The 18,166-nt window shown below is 40.3% G+C and overlaps 1 protein-coding gene across 12 annotated transcripts in view; it reads left to right on the forward strand.

Moving 5' to 3' along the window:
* DOCK9 (dedicator of cytokinesis 9) overlaps window positions 1-18,166 on the forward strand; it is a 377,316-nt gene that overhangs the window by 261,676 nt on the left and 97,474 nt on the right. For all 12 annotated transcript variants that reach the window (XM_053665376.1, XM_037151681.2, XM_037151687.2 and 9 more), the window contains exons 28-30: window positions 9,191-9,337; window positions 9,553-9,636; window positions 12,031-12,142. In XM_053665376.1, the coding sequence (XP_053521351.1) occupies window positions 9,191-9,337; window positions 9,553-9,636; window positions 12,031-12,142 (343 nt within the window). The remainder of the gene's footprint in view (window positions 1-9,190; window positions 9,338-9,552; window positions 9,637-12,030; window positions 12,143-18,166) is intronic.

Genomic DNA, 18,166 nt, shown 5'->3' on the forward strand with positions numbered 1-18,166 from the left:
TGCAGTAGCAGAATTCAGAGCACAGCACCTGGGCCATGGGTCACTTATGCTCCCTGTAGTTGGAGATCTGAGTGACCATTTTCATAGCACTGGCAGGGTAGAGAGACTGATTTTGTGAATGAAAATAATGAAGAGCTCGGAGAAAGAAAAGATGTTGTAGAAAAAAACAAAAAATAATTTAGGAGTTCCAATAATGGGGAATAACTTTAGGCTACTAGAAAATGTCACTGGAAAATTTCTTGTCTACACCATTATTTTTTTGCTAGCTAAGTCAGAAAAAATGAAGTTTATTAGTTAGTTGTGGGGGTGACTACTTTTTGAGAGTCCCCCTGGTGCCATGGACACACATGAATGAATAAATATGGCCGAGACAAGATGAGATCTGTTTAGGGAGGAGGAGTGGGCTGTGGCCAGTTTCTCAGGGGAGACAAAGGCCAGCAGTGGCCTTTCTCTGAGGAGAAAAAAGCCCCGAATGCCCTCTTCCATAGCCTTTTATTGGGTTGTAATACACAGGAATACAGGGCGACAAGGATCAAACAGTAGATAACATTACAAAGAGATCTGAGGGCTTCAGAGTCTGAGTCAGTGTCTGTCAGGAAGAGAGTTGCAGAAACTTTGGGAGACATATTCATTTCCTCTCGGACCCTTATCATACGAATGAAAGCAGTCTTAGCAGAGCAGATTTCACAGGTTTATCAGGAAGTCTTTGTGATGCCAGATTTTTCCCCAGCACACGCTCTAGCAAGGTAAGTTGCTGCACCTCTCCCCATCAGATATTCAGGCTTAAGGGGATTAGAGCCAGGAAGCGCTTCTCCCAGAGAACATGGGGATTCGGGCTATGTCAAAGCTGGGGGGTGGGACAAGAGTCCATTGCTCTTTGTTGCAGCCCCCCCCCAGTCCTTCCATGAAGGCCTCCCAGGTGATCGAGTCTGTCTTAGGTTGCCCCCCACTGTGAGCGGTCTTACCCATCATTGACTTCTGACCAAGCTTTGGGGGCAGGGAGAGGAACTGAGGCAGTGTTTGCTACCAGAGACAGGCTTTGTCTCCTGCGGCTGGCATTCCAAAGGTCGTCTCTCGCCCTTAGCCACAAGGGGTAGAGATACAATTCCTAAAATCAGGTAGAGTGGTCTACAACATCTCCCCCATTTTTGTTTATGAAATGAATTGAAATAGGCCTATGAAATCTGCTATTTGCTATTCTCCTTCTTCTATCTCAGGGAGCAGTAAACCTTACAAGAATGTAGAGCACAGTATGGAACAAAGAATGAACGTTTGAAGACGGTTGGGAAGTAGTTTTGTACGTAAAGCCATATTTTTGGCCACAGGATTTGTTAAAGCCCAGACAACATGACATGTAGTACATGGTGTAGCTCATTGCTGGTGTCTACAAAAATATGTAGTGGTTAGCAGTGGGTCTCACAAGACCCTTCACAGCAAGACTAAGTGTGGGTCATCAGAGAGATTCCACTCAGCTGAAGAAGCAGGTGGCAGAAGCTGAGCAACCAGCAAGATGGGGGGGCATGGGACACAGCATGCTAGCTTGAGGATGCTGATTTGGTGTGGACTGGTACTGGACAGGCAGACTCTGTACCAGCAGCATTTGTAGAGGGAGCAGATGGTGGCGGCTGGGCCACCGGGGTTGCTGCAGCACCATTCAGTGAGGCTGCTACAGCAGGACATGATCAGGAGTTGGGTTTTGCTTGACTGAGATGTCTCAACATCCTCTCCTCTGAGCTAGAGTTTATATATGCACTGCCCCCTGCCCTGCCCCCCGCCCAGATGTCAGTCAATATCCTAAATGATTTTCTTCCATTTCAGTTTATAGTACTCTTCATAAACTCATTGTTTTGTTGCCAAATTATGACTCTTGATCATAGCTGTTTCTCACTGCAGAGAGCTTCATTTCAGTCTTCAGACACTGAGTTGTCATTTCCTAATCACTGAACAGCATTGCTGTTTTGTGTGTTAGTTATCTACCGTTCTCTACCATATTTTCTTTTTTTTAAATGAAACATTTTATTACAGAAATTTTTTAATTTTTAAAAAGATTTTATGTGTTTTTAGGGGGAGGGGAGAAAGTGAGGGAGAGAAATATCAACTGACTGAGAAACATCAACTGACTGCCTCTTGCATACCTCAATAGAGGATCTAGCTTACAACCCAGAAGTGTGTCCTGACGAGGAATCAAATTGATGAGCTTTCTGTTCACAGGCCAGCATTCATCCCACTGAGCCATACCAGCCATGGCTATTACAGAACTTTTTCAATAAAACTAAAAGGAAAGGGAATAGTTTAATGAATGTCCTGTTGTTTTTACCCAACATCAACAGTAAACCAGCATGTTGCCATTCTTACTTTATATATCCACCTTCACAATTTTTTTTACTAGAGTTCCTAAAAGCAACTCCCAGATATTTTATAATTGCATTGGTAAGCACTTTAGTGTGTCATCTTTAATAGATAAAGCCTTTAAAATAAAGATAAGTACCTACTACACTACTGTCAAACTCACCAAAAATTAGCAATATTTCTTTATTATCATCTAACACCAAATCTGTGTTTCATTTTTCCCCCAGGTGTCTCAAAAATGTATTTTACCATTGGCTTGTTAGAATTAGGATCTAACATAGTCTACACATTGCCTTTTGTTGATGTGTTCTCAAAGTTTCTCAAATTCTCAAACAGTCCCCTTTACATTTGTTTGGGCTTTTTTTTTTTTAAATGCAGTGTATTTGTTGAAGAAAGTGGGCCATTTGCCTTTTAGAATTTCTCACATTCTAGATTTGACTAGTCATAACTTCACACTTTTCTCAGATATGGTTCTATGTCCCATGTCTTTCCTATAAACTTGTACTGATAGCTAGATGCTCAAGTCCATGAAGGTTTGATTTGTTTTTTGTAAAGGATGCTTTGTATCCAGCACTACTGCATCACATCAGGAGGCATACACTGTCTTGTTGTCATACTTTTTGTTGTGATAATATGGACTAATACAGTGATTTTCAACCAGTGTGCTACAGGAACATTTAAAATGTAAAATATCACTCCGGGACTTCTGGCCAGGATGGAGGCGTAGGTGGATACACATTGCCTCGTCACACAACCAAAGAAGGACAACAAATTTAAAAACAAAAAAATAACCAGAACTTACTGGCATAAAAACAGGCACATAGACCATTGGAACAGAACAAAGAGCCCAGAAATGAACCCAAGTCTCTATAGTCAATTAATATTCGACAAAGGGGGCAACAACATAAAATGGAGTAAATATAGCCTCTCCAACAAAAGATGTCTGGAGAGCTGGACAGCTACATGCAAAAAAATGAACCAACTTAGACCTACACAAAAATAAATTCAAGGTGAATAAAAGATTTAAATATCAGTCATGACACCATTAAAGTCCTAGAGGAGAACATAGGCAGGAAATCTCAGACATTTCATGGAGCAACATTTTTACTGATATGTCCCATAGAGCAAGGGACATAAAGGAAAGAATAAACAAATGGGATCTCATCAAAATAAAAAGCTTCTACATGGCTGAAGAAAACACTATTAAAATAAAAAGAGAACCAACTGTATGGGAAAACATATTTGCCAATGATACCTCAGACAACGATTTAATTTAGACACTTCTCCAAGGAGGACATACAGAGGATACGGAGACACATGAAAAGATGTTCAGTATCACTAGCTATCAGAGAGATGCAAATTAAAACCACAATGAAATACTACTTCACACTGGTCAAAATGACCATCATAAACAAAGCAACAAACAACAAGTGTTGGAGAAGTTGTGGAGAAACAGTGCACCCCTAGTGCACTGTTGCTGGGATTGCAGACTGGTACAACCACTATGGAAAACAGTATGGAATTTTCTCAGTAAACTAAAAATGGATCTGCCTTTTGACTCAGCAATTCCACTGCTAGGTTTGTATCCTAAGAACCCTAAAACACCAATCCAGAAGAACCTGTGTACCCCAATGTTCATAGCAGCACAATTTACAATAGCCAAGTGCTGGAAGCAACCTAGGTGTCCATCAGTAAATGAATGGATCAAAAACTATGGTCCATTTACACAGTGGAATTCTATGCAGCAGAAAGAAAGAAGGAGCTCCTACCCTTTGCAACAGCATGGATGGAACTGGAAAGCATTATGCTGAGTGAAATAAGCCAGGTGTTGAAAGAGAAATACCATATGATCTCACCTTTAACAGGAACCTAAACAACAAAACAAACAAGCAAGCAAAATATAACAAAAAACACAAACAGAGAGCAGGCAGACAATGACCAGAGGGGAGAGGGGAGGAAATTTCAGGGGAAAGGGGAAGTATTTCCAAGAACGAGTATAAAGGACATATGGACAAAAACAAGGGGGAGGGTGGAAATGGGAGGGAGTTGGGGAATGCTGGGGGGGTGGGCTGGGGTGAGAGTAAAAGGCAGAAAACTGTACTTGAACAACAATGAAAATTAAACAAATAATAAAATGGGAAAAAAAACCAGAACTGCCAGAAAACCGAACTTTATGTAAGTCCTACAACCAAGGCGTTACAGAAGAAACACTTATTCATACTGGTAGTAGGTATGGAGAAGGACAGCAGGGATAGAGAGGACATAGGGCAAAGTGGCGGCTGGTGGACCAGCCCAGGCGGTCCCATATTTGGATAATCCAGGAGGAACAACTGGGGAATGAGATGGAACAAGAAACCCCAGGTTCCATTGTGGGGAAATGAGCCTCAAAACCTATGGCTGTGAGAACTAGTAGGGGCTGCGTCAGTGGGAGAAACTCCCAGCCTCACATGAATGTTCACTGGAGAGACCCACAGGGCCCTAGAACATCCACAAGCCCACCCACCCAGGAATCAGCACCAGAAGGGCCCAATTTGCTTGTGGGTAGTGGGGAAAGTGACTGAAAGCCAGCTAAGAACCCAGCAAGTGGCATTGTTCCTTTGTGGACCCCTCCCACACATACAGTGCCACAACCAGGGACATGGTTTGCCCTGCCTTGGTGAATACCTAAGGCTCCACTCCTGGCTACATAACAGTTGTGCTGAGGCAAAGAAATATGCCCCAAATGAAAGAACAGTTCAAAGCTCTAAAAATACAACTAAGTAATGAGGACATAGCCAATCTATCAGATGCAGAGTTCAAATTACTGGTAATCAGAATGCTCACAGAAATGGTTGAGTATGGTCACAAATTAGAGGAAACAGTGAAGGTTATACAAAGTGAAATAAATAAAAATATACAGGGAATCAGTGAAAGGAAGGAACCGGGACTCAAATCAACAATCTGGAGCAGAAGGAAGAAATAAACATTTAACCAGAACAGAATGAAGAAACAAGAATTCAAAAACAATGAGAAGAGGCTTAGGAACCTCGAGGACAACTTTTAACATTCCAACATCTGAATCATAGGGGTACCAAGAAGGAGAAGAGGAAGAGCAAGAAATTGAAAACTTACTTGAAAAAAAAATAATGAAGGGGAACTTCCCTGATCTGGCCAAGGAAATGGACATCCAGGAAGCTCAAGAGAGTCCCAAAGAAGGCAGACCCAAGGAAGCACACACCAAGGCACATCATAATTACATTACCCAAGATTAAAAATAAAGAGAGAATCTTAAAACAGCAAGAAAAAACAAGACGTTATCTACAAAGGAGTTCCCGTAAGACTATCAGCTGATTTCTCAAAGAAACCTTACAGGCAAGAAGGGGCTGGAAAGAAGTATTCCAAGTCAGGAAAGGTGAGGACCTACATCCAAGATGACTCTATACAGCACAGCTTTCATTTAGAATGGAAGGGCAGATAAAGTGCTTCCCAGATAAGGTCAAGTTCAAAGAGTTCATCATCACCAAGCCCTTACTATATGAAATGTTAAAGAGACTTATCTAAGATAAAGGACATTAAAAAATACAAACAGTAAAATTACAGCAAACTCACAGTTATTAACAACCACACCTAAAACAAAAACAAACTAAGGGAACAACTACAACAGGAACAGAACCAGAGAAAAGGAGATCACATGGAGGGTTATCAGATCACATGGAGGGAAGGGGTATAGGGGATAAGAAGCATAATTGGTAGGTACAGAATAGACGGGGGGAGGTTAAGAATAATATAGGAAATGGAGAAGCCAAAGAATTTAGATGTATGACCCATGAACATTACCTAAGTGGGAGGAATGCTGGTGGGAAGAAGGGTACAGTGTGGAGGGGAAGAAAGGGGAGGAAAAAATGGGACAACTATAATAGTATAATCAATAAAATATATTTTAAAAAATAATAAAATGTACAGTATCTGACCATTAGGGGCACTGATCTCTTTTCCTTAGACTGTTAAATTAAGAAATGACACAAGCCAATTCAACAATACCCTTCCATTGTGAGTGAATCAAAATTATACCTATTTTTTGTCAGATCATCAAAAATACATATTTTTTGTGCCACAGAACTTTATTAATTAGCTTATGGCATGAAAAAGTTTGAAAGTTGCTAGACCAATAGATTGATGTGGTGTTCCACTCCTTCCATTCATTATAGGGTTCCCCACCCACTTTTCATGGTTTTAGCAGTCATCGACTCAGCCTCATGCTGAAGGCTAAAGGCCACAAGCATTTCTTGGGAGACTTGTTTTTCAGTAATAGCAATCTTGGGCAGCTGGCTGTCAGTCTGGTGGTTAGGGTTGGCCTTACCTGAGTATTGAGTTATTCATTACATATATTGAAAAAAATCTTTTTGTAATTTCAGGTTTTACTGCATTGTTTTTGAAAGTAGGTGAACTTGAAATTCTTATCACTTGACCCTTACCTCATTGAATTCCTGAATTTATATAAATTTACAAAGATTTTCTTGTTACTGTTTTGATAATTAAGATTATTATAAAGCTAGTATTTCTAAATTTTAAAATAAATTCTGGTATTTAATGCATAAACATAAAGCATGCTTTCCTGTCAGAAATAACTGGGTTCCAGTTCTCGTTTTACAAAATACTGTTTGTTTCTTATTGGGATACTGATTTGGTTTCTCCAAAGCAGGCCAAAATAATAGTGCCTTAAATAAGGTAGAAGGTTCATCTCTCACTTACGGAAATTTAAGAGCCCATAGGCAGCTCAGAGAGTGGGGGAACTTGTTCCCCAAGGGAATTCAGGGACTTGGGCTATTTATATCCAATTATCCAGCCCAGGTGTTAATCTTTATCCACATGATTAGGAAACTGGCTCACTACAACCACCCATTCCAGGCAGTGATAAAGAAGAGAATTTAGAAAGCAAGCCATTTTTTTAATGGGAATGGCTGGAAAAGGCATGTATCTCTTCCTTTTATGACCCATTGGCCAGAAGTCAGTCGTATGGCTTTTATCTAGCAACAAAATAGACTGTGAAATATAGTCTTTAGCCGGACAGCTGTGAGCTTCTGTAAAACCTGAGCGTTCCACATCTAAAAAGGAGAAGGCAAGTAGGAATATTAAAGGTCAGTTAGTGCTTGGTTACCGCATCTCTCTAAGCTTGTTTCCTTGTCTGTAAAATGAAAATGAAAAAGAACCTATGCACCACAATGTTCATAGCAGCACAATTTACAATAGCCAAGAGTTGGAAGCAACCTAGGTGCCCATCAGTAAATGAATGGATCAAAAAATTGTGGTACATATACACCATGGAATTCTATGCAGCAGAGAGAAAGAAGGAGCTACTACCTTTTGCAACAACATGGATGGAACTGGAAAGCATTATGTTGAGTGAAATAGGCCAGGCATTGAAGGACAAATACCATATGATCTCACCTTTGACAGGAAGCTAAAGAATAAAACAAACAAGCAAACAGAATAAAAACAAAGACACTGAAATAGAGAACAAGTGGGCAGCGACCAGAGGGGAGAGGGAAGGGAACTTAAGGGGAAAAAGGGGGAGGGATTTTGAGGAACAAGTATGAAAGACACAGAGATGAGGACTGGGGGGGGGGGGGGAATGGGAGGGAGGGGGGAGACTGGGCGGGGGGGTACGGTGGGATGGGAGAAATAGATGAAAAAAAAATGTACTTGAAAAGTAACTAAATAAAATAATATTAAAAAAAAAAAAAGAAAATACCTCCCTGTTGTGGCTGTTTCACATGCATGAGTGGATAAATGCATGGAGCATTTTAATCAAACTCTGTCACGTTTAAGGCCTTATTAAATGGTTCCATTATAGGCAGGGAGGGGCAACAGGCATCACAGAACAGAAATAGCAGGGGCTTTGAACTGATGGTAGATCTTGATTTAAATCGTCATTAGTTAATAGTGGTGTGGCTGAGGACACATTTGCTTAACCTCTCTGACTCAGTGAAATGAAGGTTGAACTCATAAGATATCTTACAATAATTCAATGAAAAAATACATAAAGATATCTCATGCAGTTCCCAACCGGTAAAAGATATACAGTAATTGGAACCCAGCCAATTTTTGAATGGCCTGAGTGTAATTTTATAGTTAAGTATTCCTGTTGAGAAAAAATTACTATATAAAATTAATTTGAGCCCTGGCTGGTGTCGCTCGATGGATTGAGCACGGGCCTGCGAACCAAAAGATTGTGGTTCGATTCCCCGTCAGGGCACATGCCTGGGTTGCAGGCCAGTTCCTCGCAGGGGACTCATGAGAGGCAACCATACATTGATATTTCTCTCCTTCTCTCCTTCCCTTCCCTTTAAATATAAATAAATTAAATTTTTAAAAAAACTAAGTGTAATTAAAAAAAATAATTTGAAGAGAACTGCTCTAAGGAGTTTCAGCTGGTAATGTACAATCACCAATCTGTATGTTTTCAGCTTGCATACTTGAAGCTTAAACCTCAGGCAGTATTTCTATCTAAAGAGATCTCTGAGAGGCACAGGCACTAGAATCACCAAACATACTGGGTAAAAATGCAGCTCCTGGTCATTTTCTCTGTTACTATAGGCACATCTCCACATTTTTATAAATGTCTCCAGGGTGATCTTTATCATGCTGAAGTTTGAAATCTCAGGTCCAATCCACAGCACTCATTTAAGTATTAGATTACTTGTACTATACTTTGAGAGAAGGAATTCATTTATCTTTTCTGATTTCAGATAAATACGGTTAGAATGTTGAGTTTTTTAAATGAATTCAGAGATGAGATATTTTCCCCAAAAAGGTTGCAACTTAAAAAAGTAATGAATGTTGGCTCTCAATTCTTTTTTAGGTATTGAGAAACCAGAGATTCCCTGCATCCTATCATCATGCAGTGGAAACTGTTGTGAATATGCTGATGCCACACATCACTCAGAAGTTTCGAGATAACCCAGAGGCATCTAAGAATGCAAATCATAGCCTTGCTGTCTTCATCAAGGTGGGGATCTCCAGACCAGCAGGTGCTGGCTTTTAAGTGACTGAAGTGCCCTTTCTAGCAGAGTAGTATATAGTAGTTTATTGTTAGTTGCTCAATGTCAGTGACATGTTTGTATGCTAAAGGATAAACTGATTAACAATAAAGACTGATTAGAACCCAACTTTCTAAAAGTTTGGGCCTAAATACTTACCTTTGTGGGTTGTGGTTGTCTACAGAGATGTTTCACCTTCATGGACCGGGGCTTCGTCTTTAAGCAGATCAACAACTACATCAGCTGCTTTGCTCCTGGAGATCCAAAGGTAGTGTGTGTGTGTTACACTCTGGTCTTTTTTTTTCTCACTGATACACTACCAGCAACTTGCCCATTTCTTTTTGTTCACATCAGAGTTTTATTTCATTCTCAGAGGCACTAGTCATTCCCCTTTCTTGAAGATACCGACTAGTACTTGCATTAATATGTGAGATGTTAGGGAAGCTGGAATCCCGGATGTAAAAGAAACATTTATATAATTTTCTCATGAACAACTGAAATGATTTCTCAACTGCAGAACTAAAAGTATATGTGTTGGGAGTCATAGTTTATTTAGCAAGGTAATAGAACTAACTGTGCCCTTCCTCTAACTCATTTTTTATCATATTAGTCTGTGTCTATAATTATAAGCTGCCTGAAGTCCTTATTGATATAGGAGGAGCATAAATAATAAATGCTCTGAAAGTCAGTGAAGAATATTGTTGAATGAAATGTGTTCTCAATTTTCAAACAAATCCTTGCAGTTGTTCCAAAATCTAAAATACCACAGAGCATGCCTTTCTTTTTTTTCTTCTCAATTTCTACCCCTTTGTCCCCACCGGCCCCACGCTGCAGCATTCCCCACCCTCTTAGTTCATGTCCATGGGTGGTACAGATAAATTCTTTGAGTTCTCTGTTTCTCATACCATTTTTTACCTCTCCCCAACTATTTCATGCCGACCAGTTATACTTCGTCTTCCCTGTATCTTTTCCCCACTATTTCTCCCTTCCCCCTCCCCAGTGAAATCTCTCCCTGTAATGTCCATTTCTCTGATTCTCTTCCTGTTGTAGTTGTTTGCTAAGTTTTTGTTTTCATTGTGTGTCTTTTCTTTTAGGTTCATTTGTTGATACTTATTAGTTTGTTGTCATTTTGTTGCTCATATATTTTATCATCTTCTTTTTCTTAGATAAGTCCCTTTAATGTTTCATGTAATAAGGGCTTGGTGATGATGAACTCATTTAACTTGACCTTATCTGGGAAGCACTTCACCTGCCCTTCCATTCTAAATGGTAGCTTTGCTGGATAAAGTCATGTTGGATGTAAGTCCTTGCCTTTCATGACTTTGAATACTTTTTTCCAGTCCCTTCTTACCTGAAAGGTTTCTTTTGAGAAATCAGCTGATAGTCTAATGGGCACTCCTTTGTAGGTAATTCTCTCCTTTCCTCTTGCTGCTTTTAGGAGATTCTCTTTATCTTTCATCTAGGGTAACTTAACGATGATGTGCTTTGGTGTGTTCCTCTTTGGGTCCAATGTCCTTGGGACTCTCTGGGCTTCCTGACTTCCTGGAAGTCTATTTCCTTCTCCAGATTAGGGAAGTTTTCCTTCATTATTTTTTCAAGTATGTTTTTCATTTCTTACTCTTCTTCTTCTCCTTCTGGCACCCCTATAATTTGGATATTGGAATGTTTCAGGTTGTCCCAGATATTCTTCAGCATGTCTTCATTTTGGGGGGTTCTTGTTTCTTCATTCTGTTCCGTTTGGATGTTTATTTCTTCCTTTTGTTCCAGATCATTGCTTTCAGTCCAGGTTTCCTTCCTGTCTCTGTTGGTTCCCTGAATATGTTACTTTATTTCATTTTGGGATTCTTTTCATTTGTTTTCTCATTTTTTGACCAAGCTCAATCAGTTCTGTGAGCATTTTGATTACCAGGGCTTTAAATTCTCCATCAGATAGGTTGGCTATCTCCTCATCGCTTAGCTCTCTTTCCAAAACTTTACTCTGTTCTTTCATTTGGACCATATTTCTTTGTCTTGGCACACTCATTATGTTGTAAGGGGGTGGGGCCTTAGGTATTACCCAGGGCAGGGCAACTCTTCTTGCTACACTGCAGCGCTGCCTGTGGGAGAGGGGCCAGAGAGGGAACACTGCAGCTCACCCACTTGTCTCTAGTTCCCCTTTCCAATTAACTCTCATGTGAGACTGGGAGTTTTTTCCACCTCAGCAACTACAGTAGTCCACAGTCAGCTGTGAGTCTCAATTTCCCGTTCAGGCAGCTCTGCCCATGTAGTCCACTCCCTTGCCGCAGCCATTTTTAAAACCTCAGTTGAAAGTATTTCTGGGTAATGCCATGTATGTTTTCAAGAAATAAAGAAAATTGGCCTATTGAAGGTTACCAAAAGGTGCCTGCTGCATACCATTCTAAGTAGTCTTCTGAGGACCGAATTTGTAGAGGTTGGCAAGTCCAAAAGAAGTGGGCTGGGCAGGAGGCTGGAGACCCAGGAAAGGGTTGATTTTGCTAGTTGAGCCCAAGGACAATCTGCTGGCAGCTCTCCTCAGAGCATGCAGTTCTGAGAAGGTCAAGAAGCTAAAAACTGAGTGTGTTATTTCTTATACATTTTTAGGATGCTGTATAAAATATCCAGTCAGGTATTTAACTTAGGACTAAACATTTTTTTTCTGCAGACCCTCTTTGAATACAAGTTTGAATTTCTCCATGTGGTATGCAATCATGAACATTATATTCCATTGAATTTACCAATGCCATTTGGAAAAGGCAGGATTCAACGATACCAAGGTAATCTGACATTTACATATACATAGTTAGTGTTTTCACTAAGAGAGTCATTTACTTTTAATAAGATGAGAGAGGTGAGAGAACCTCCACATTTTAATTGTGGAGGTGAGAGAATCCCCCACATTTTAATTGATTTCAACATGACATTTTTTTTGTTTTCTTCATGGATGGGTTAATTTTTTTCTAGTTAAGTTTCCATGTTAAAAATATTGATAAAAATGCTCAATGGGAACTTACTTCTCAGCAAACTTACCAGACTATAGATCATATTAGTGTGACTCTTCTTCATTGAAACAGTAGAAATCCATTTTACTTACTGTGGTTTATTTTTATTTGTTTTACTTTTCCTTTTTTTTTTTTTCATGAATTAGCTTTTCTTTCACCAACTGTGGAGTCTAATGAAACTCCTATAGGTAGGTATGGGATATGATGCTTGCTTTCTTGCATTTTCTTTCTTTAAAAGAAAAAGAATGCAAGTGATTGCTGAAATGCTTTTGTATGCTATTTATCTAGGCATTTCCCATATACTTTGGTCAGTTTTTAAATTCATGATAAACCAGCGAATGTGTTCTTTCTATAGCTAAGAGATTGCGGTAACATCTCAGGGAGGCATCTTGCTTTTTGCTCATGGGTTCTCTAGGATATTTCTTTAGAAGTAAAACAAACAAAAATCCCTGCCTTACTCTAAAAATGTATTACTCCACTGTTTTCATAGCCCTTCTCCATAGTGGTGTCAGTTACCTAAATCAGTAGCAACTCAGCTTTTCACATGCTTCTTATGTTTGCATGTTGAGTCTATTAACTTTCCTGTATCCTCTTTAAGTTCAGCTCATAGTGATTTCTTTATCTTTACTAAGTCAGTCAAAGTAGGATGCTAGGTCCGTCGATTGATCTTTACTAGTTTTAGTGCCTTGTATGTGCTCAGAATTGTTTTAGCTAAAGGAGAAAGTGGAAGGATGCCACCAAACTATTACTATTACCTAAGTCAACTGACTCTGAAGTTCAGAGAAATATACAAAGGCCTTCATTCAGAGACATAAATATATTTCCTTAAAACAGACTCAGAATGATTTTTAGGGAATAGAAGAGGGACTGTGTCCTGGAATGGGTATTTATGCATTCAACAAATGTATGCCCTGGCTGGTATAGCTCAGTGGATTGAGCGCGGGCCTTCGACCCACACGATCGCGGTTCGATTCCCAGTCAGGGCACATGCCTAGGTTGCAGGCCGATTCCCTGTAGGCCAGTTCCCAGCAGGGGATGCACGAAAGGCAACCATACATTGATGTCTCTCTCCCTCTCTCCTTCCCTTCCTCTCTAAAAATAAATAAATAAAATCTTTAAAAAAAAAACAAACAAATGTTTTCCCAGTACCAACTATGTTTAGCCTCAGGATACAGTCATGGACAAGGATAACAGTCATTGTCCACATAACAATGTCTAATCCCATTAAGAATTTTTGTAAGATTTTATTTGAGCCAAACTGATAACAATTGTGAGGAAAGATGTCAAACACTTCTTAGAATGGCAGTCAGCAACTTCCTTTATGATTACATGAAGGTGGAAGAAAGCAAGGTAGAGATGAGATTACAGGATAATTAACAAGAATATATGCTTTCTTAAGGATAGTTACCCTTATTTCAAAGGAATGTAACCTTCGAAGGAATGTTACCTAGATGCACAAAAACAATGGGTAGATCTTACTTAAGTCAAAGAAAAATCTTTTACTGAAAAAAGTTATAAGGCTCTGGCTGGTGTGGCTCAATGGATTGAGCTCTGGACTTCGAAGCAAAGGCTTCCCAGTTTGATTCCCAGTCAGGGCACGTGCCTGGGTTACGGCCAGGTGGCTAGTAGGAGGCGTGTGAGAGGCAACCACACATTGATGTTTCTCTCCCTCTCTCTCTCCCCCTTCCTGTCTCTCTAAAATATATAAGTAAACAAAATCTTTTAAAAAATTTATAGGCATAGGACATCATTACCCACCATGACCTGCCCAATTAGGAATTGATGATCAGATCACCTGTGGGGTTACTTTCTATAGAACCCCCTTTTTCATCCACACAAGGATGATAATCCTTGGCTGTTTTACCTAAGGGAAATCTATAGAATGTTAGAGAGTGATAATTGCTAAGGACAGAAAAAAAAACAAGGAAAGGGGATTTGAAATGAGATGATGTTTGAGATAGAGTGACCAGAAATTGGTAATCTGAAGAAAGTGAGGGGTTGAGGCATGAACACTCATGGGGGAAAACATTCTGGGCCAAGGTAATAGCCACTTACTCAGCATTCCCTGATTCAACCCTGGCCCAGCTGTCTGGTCTCACTCCACACTATCCCCCACATTTCAGAAATACCTGCTACTACCAGCTCCTCAAACATGACATGCCTGCCCGTGACACACCTCAACCTCAAATCTTCTTAGGGTTGTCATCTTCCTCAGCTCCTCCTGTGTGTTCCCTGCTAGGTCTCCTCAACTTCTCCCAGTACCCCAACTGAAATTATCGCTCTCCACCCTACACTTAAAACCTTGTCACACCCTCACCTCACAGTCTTACCAGGTCGCCTGTACTTGCTAACTGTGACTATCTTTTCCTTTTACCTGTCAGGATATTGAGGATAGCTCTTTATACCTAGTTGTTGAGCAGTGAATATGTGCTAATGCCCACCTTCTGCTCTGACCAAGTAGGGCCCAATTGTTTATTGAGTGAAGTAGAAATCCTTCAGGTGCCCAGGAGACTGATGCAAACTCTTAGTAGAATGGTAGGTATTTGGTGACAGGAGGGACTGCCCCAGGCAAATGGTTGTGGGTCACTTAGGATAATTTCCCTTACATTGATAATAATGAGTATTTTTAATCATTTTTTTCTTCCTCTCTTTCACTGTCTCTTCCCACCCACCCTGACATTTGCATGTGCACACATGCACAGTTAAACCTATCAACAGTTTTCTTCTAAGTGATTTATCTGAATTCAGCCTGTGAACTGTTGTTTGAGTAAACTGGGCTTAATGTAAAGAGTGGACACTATTATTCTGGAAATAATCTTTCCCTTGCTGCTGCTGAAGGGTTTTGTTATTAGTGGAAAATAACTTGTGGTATCACGTGAAAAAGTATTTCCTGAGACTATATAGGAGAATGTGGCTCTGTGGTAAACTTTACCAATGACGCAAAATTAACAGGGTTTTCCTCCTGGCTTCCAGTGTCCCATCTCTATCCATCTTGCCATGAAAAGTTCCAGTCTTGTCTTCAGTAGGGCCAGGATGAGAGCCAGTGCCCAGAATTTCTGCTCCATATCAGTGTACAATCCACTCCAGCATCTAGCTAACTTAGCATGTATTTCTAGCTGCAGTCTGTTGCCTTGCTGTGGTATTCAGGCTCTCTCCTGGAGCCTTCATGTGGAGCCTACACGGCCATGGGTCTTGTGGCTGCCAAGGCCACATGGCTATGGAGAAAGGACATGCAAGTACATGGGGTGAGTGTGAGTCACGAGTAACAGAGAAAGAGACAGAAAGACAGAGAGAGAGAGGAATAGCAGGTGCTTCTTTGTCTCCCTGGAATTATATTAGTTTGGGCTTGGGACTAACCTGGTGCTTTTTACCAAATGACCAATTTCCCGGGGTTCAGTAGACTTTGGATAGGTCCACGTCCCCCAGTTAGACTGACAGGCTTCTATGGTCAAGCACCTTTCCCTGCACCCCTTAACATGCCATTTGCAGAGGGGGAAAGGGAGGAGTGTTGATCTCCTTGGGAGAGCAATGTTATAATCCCCTTGGGTGTAAAGCTATAGCTTTGTGAATAAGTAAGCAGGTTTATGTTCCCCGTTTTATTAACCTCAATATCCAAGTACCTTTGCTCCTCCTTTTCCATCAGTAATTAGCTAAATACCGATCGTAACAGTTTCGTGAGACTTGAGTCAGTCTTTTAGATAAGTTTAGGAGTACTAATAGGAGATTAAAGTCAAATGAGGGGCATATAGATTTTCCTCTAATAATGGATTCAGTATAAGAATCAATATCCTTGAACTTTTCTGGCCAAGATGGAGAAATAGGTAGATACACTTTGCCTCATTGCTCAACCAAAACAAGGACAACAACAAATTTAAAAGCAAAAAATAACGAGAACTGCCAGAAATTCGAACTGTATGGAAGTCCAACAAACAAGGAGTTAAATAAGGAACATTCATTCAGACCAGTAGGAGGTGGAGACAGGCATCCAGGCAGAGGACACACGCAGGGTGGCAGCTGGTGGATCTGGTAGTCCCACATTTGCCTGTGGATAAACTGAGAGGAACAGTTGGGGAGTGAGACAGACCATGCAACCCAGGGTTCCAGCACATGAAAAGAGCCTTAAAACCTCTGGCTATAAAAACCTGTGGGGCTTGTGGCAATGGGAGAAACACCTAGCCTCACAGGAGAGACCCACAGGGTCCTATAACATATACAAACCCACCCACCCACCTGGAATCAGCACCAGAAGGGCCCAGTTTGCTTGTGGGTAGTGGGGAAAGTGACTGAAAACCAGCTGAGAACCCAGCAAGTGGCACTGTTCCTTTGCGGACCCCTCCCACACATACAGTGCCACAACCAGGGACATGGTTTGCCCCACCTTGGTGAATACCTAAAGCTCTACTCCTGACTACATAACAGTTGTACTGAGGCAAAGAAATATGGCCCAAATGAAAGAACAGTTCAAAGCTCCAAAAATACAACCAATTGATGAAGAGAAAGCCAACCTATCAGATGCACAGTTCAAAACACTGATAATCAGGATACTCACAGAAATGGTTGAGTATGGTCACAAAATAGAGGAAAAAGTGAAGGGTATAGAGAAAAATATACAGGGAACCAACAGTGAAGGGAAGGAAACTAAGACTCAAATCAATAATTTGGAATAGAAGGAAGAAATAAACATTCAACCAGAAGAATGAAGAAACAAGAATTCAAAACAATGAGGAGAGGCTTAGGAACCTCTGGGACAACTTGAAATGTTCCAAGATCCAAATCACAAGAGTGTCAGAAGGAGAACAGGAAGAGTAAGAAATTGAAAACTTATTTGAAAAAATAAGGGAGAACTTCCCCAGTCTGGCGATGGAAAGGAAATAAACTTCCAGGAAGTCCAGGAAGAGAGTCCCAAAGAAGTTGGACCCACTTTGGACACAAGGAAGCACACACCAAGGAACATCATTATTAAGCTACCCAGGATTAAAGATAAGGAGAGAATCTTAAAAGCGGCAAGAGAAAAGGAGACAGTTACCTACAAAGGAGTTTCCATAAGACTATCAGTTGATTTCTCAAAGAAACCTCACAGGCAAGAAGGGGCTAGAAAGAAGTATTCCAAGTCATGAAATCCAAAGACCTATATCCAAGATTGCTCTATCCAGCAAAGCTATCACTTAGAATGCAAGGGCAGATAAAGTGCCCTTCCCAGATAAGGTCAAGTTAAAGGAGTTCATCATCACCAAGCCCTTATTATATGAAATGTTAAAGGGACTTACCTAAGAAAAAGAAGATGATAAAATATATGTGCAGCAAAATGACAACAAACTCACAAGTGTCAACAACTGAAGGTAAAAAAAAACCACAAAAAATACAAGCCAACTAAGCAAACAACTAGAACAGGAACAGAATCATGGAAATGGAGATCACATGGAGGGTTATCAGCGAGGCCAGGGAGGGTGCAGAATGGGGGAAAGGGTACAGGGAATAAAAAGCATAATTGGTAGGTACAAAATAAACAGGGGAGGTTAAGAATAGTATAGGAAATGGAGAAGCCGTAGAACTTACATGTACGACCCATGGATATGAACTAAAGGGGGAGAATGCTGGTGGGAGGTGGAGTGCAAGGCAGAGGGGAATAAAGGGGAGAGAAAAAAATGGGACAAATGTAATAGCATAATAAATAAAAAATATTAAAAATAAGAAATAAATTGTTTTGAAATCTTACAACCACCAAAAAATTTAAAAATTTTTAAATAGAATTAAAATCTTTGTTACAGCTTACTGAAAAGATGTATTTTAGCTTCAGAG

This window comes from Artibeus jamaicensis, unplaced genomic scaffold (assembly GCF_021234435.1).
Source record: "Artibeus jamaicensis isolate MK-2021 breed Jamaican fruit bat unplaced genomic scaffold, CSHL_Jam_final contig_410, whole genome shotgun sequence".
In the NCBI taxonomy this organism is placed as follows: Eukaryota; Metazoa; Chordata; class Mammalia; order Chiroptera; family Phyllostomidae; genus Artibeus; species Artibeus jamaicensis.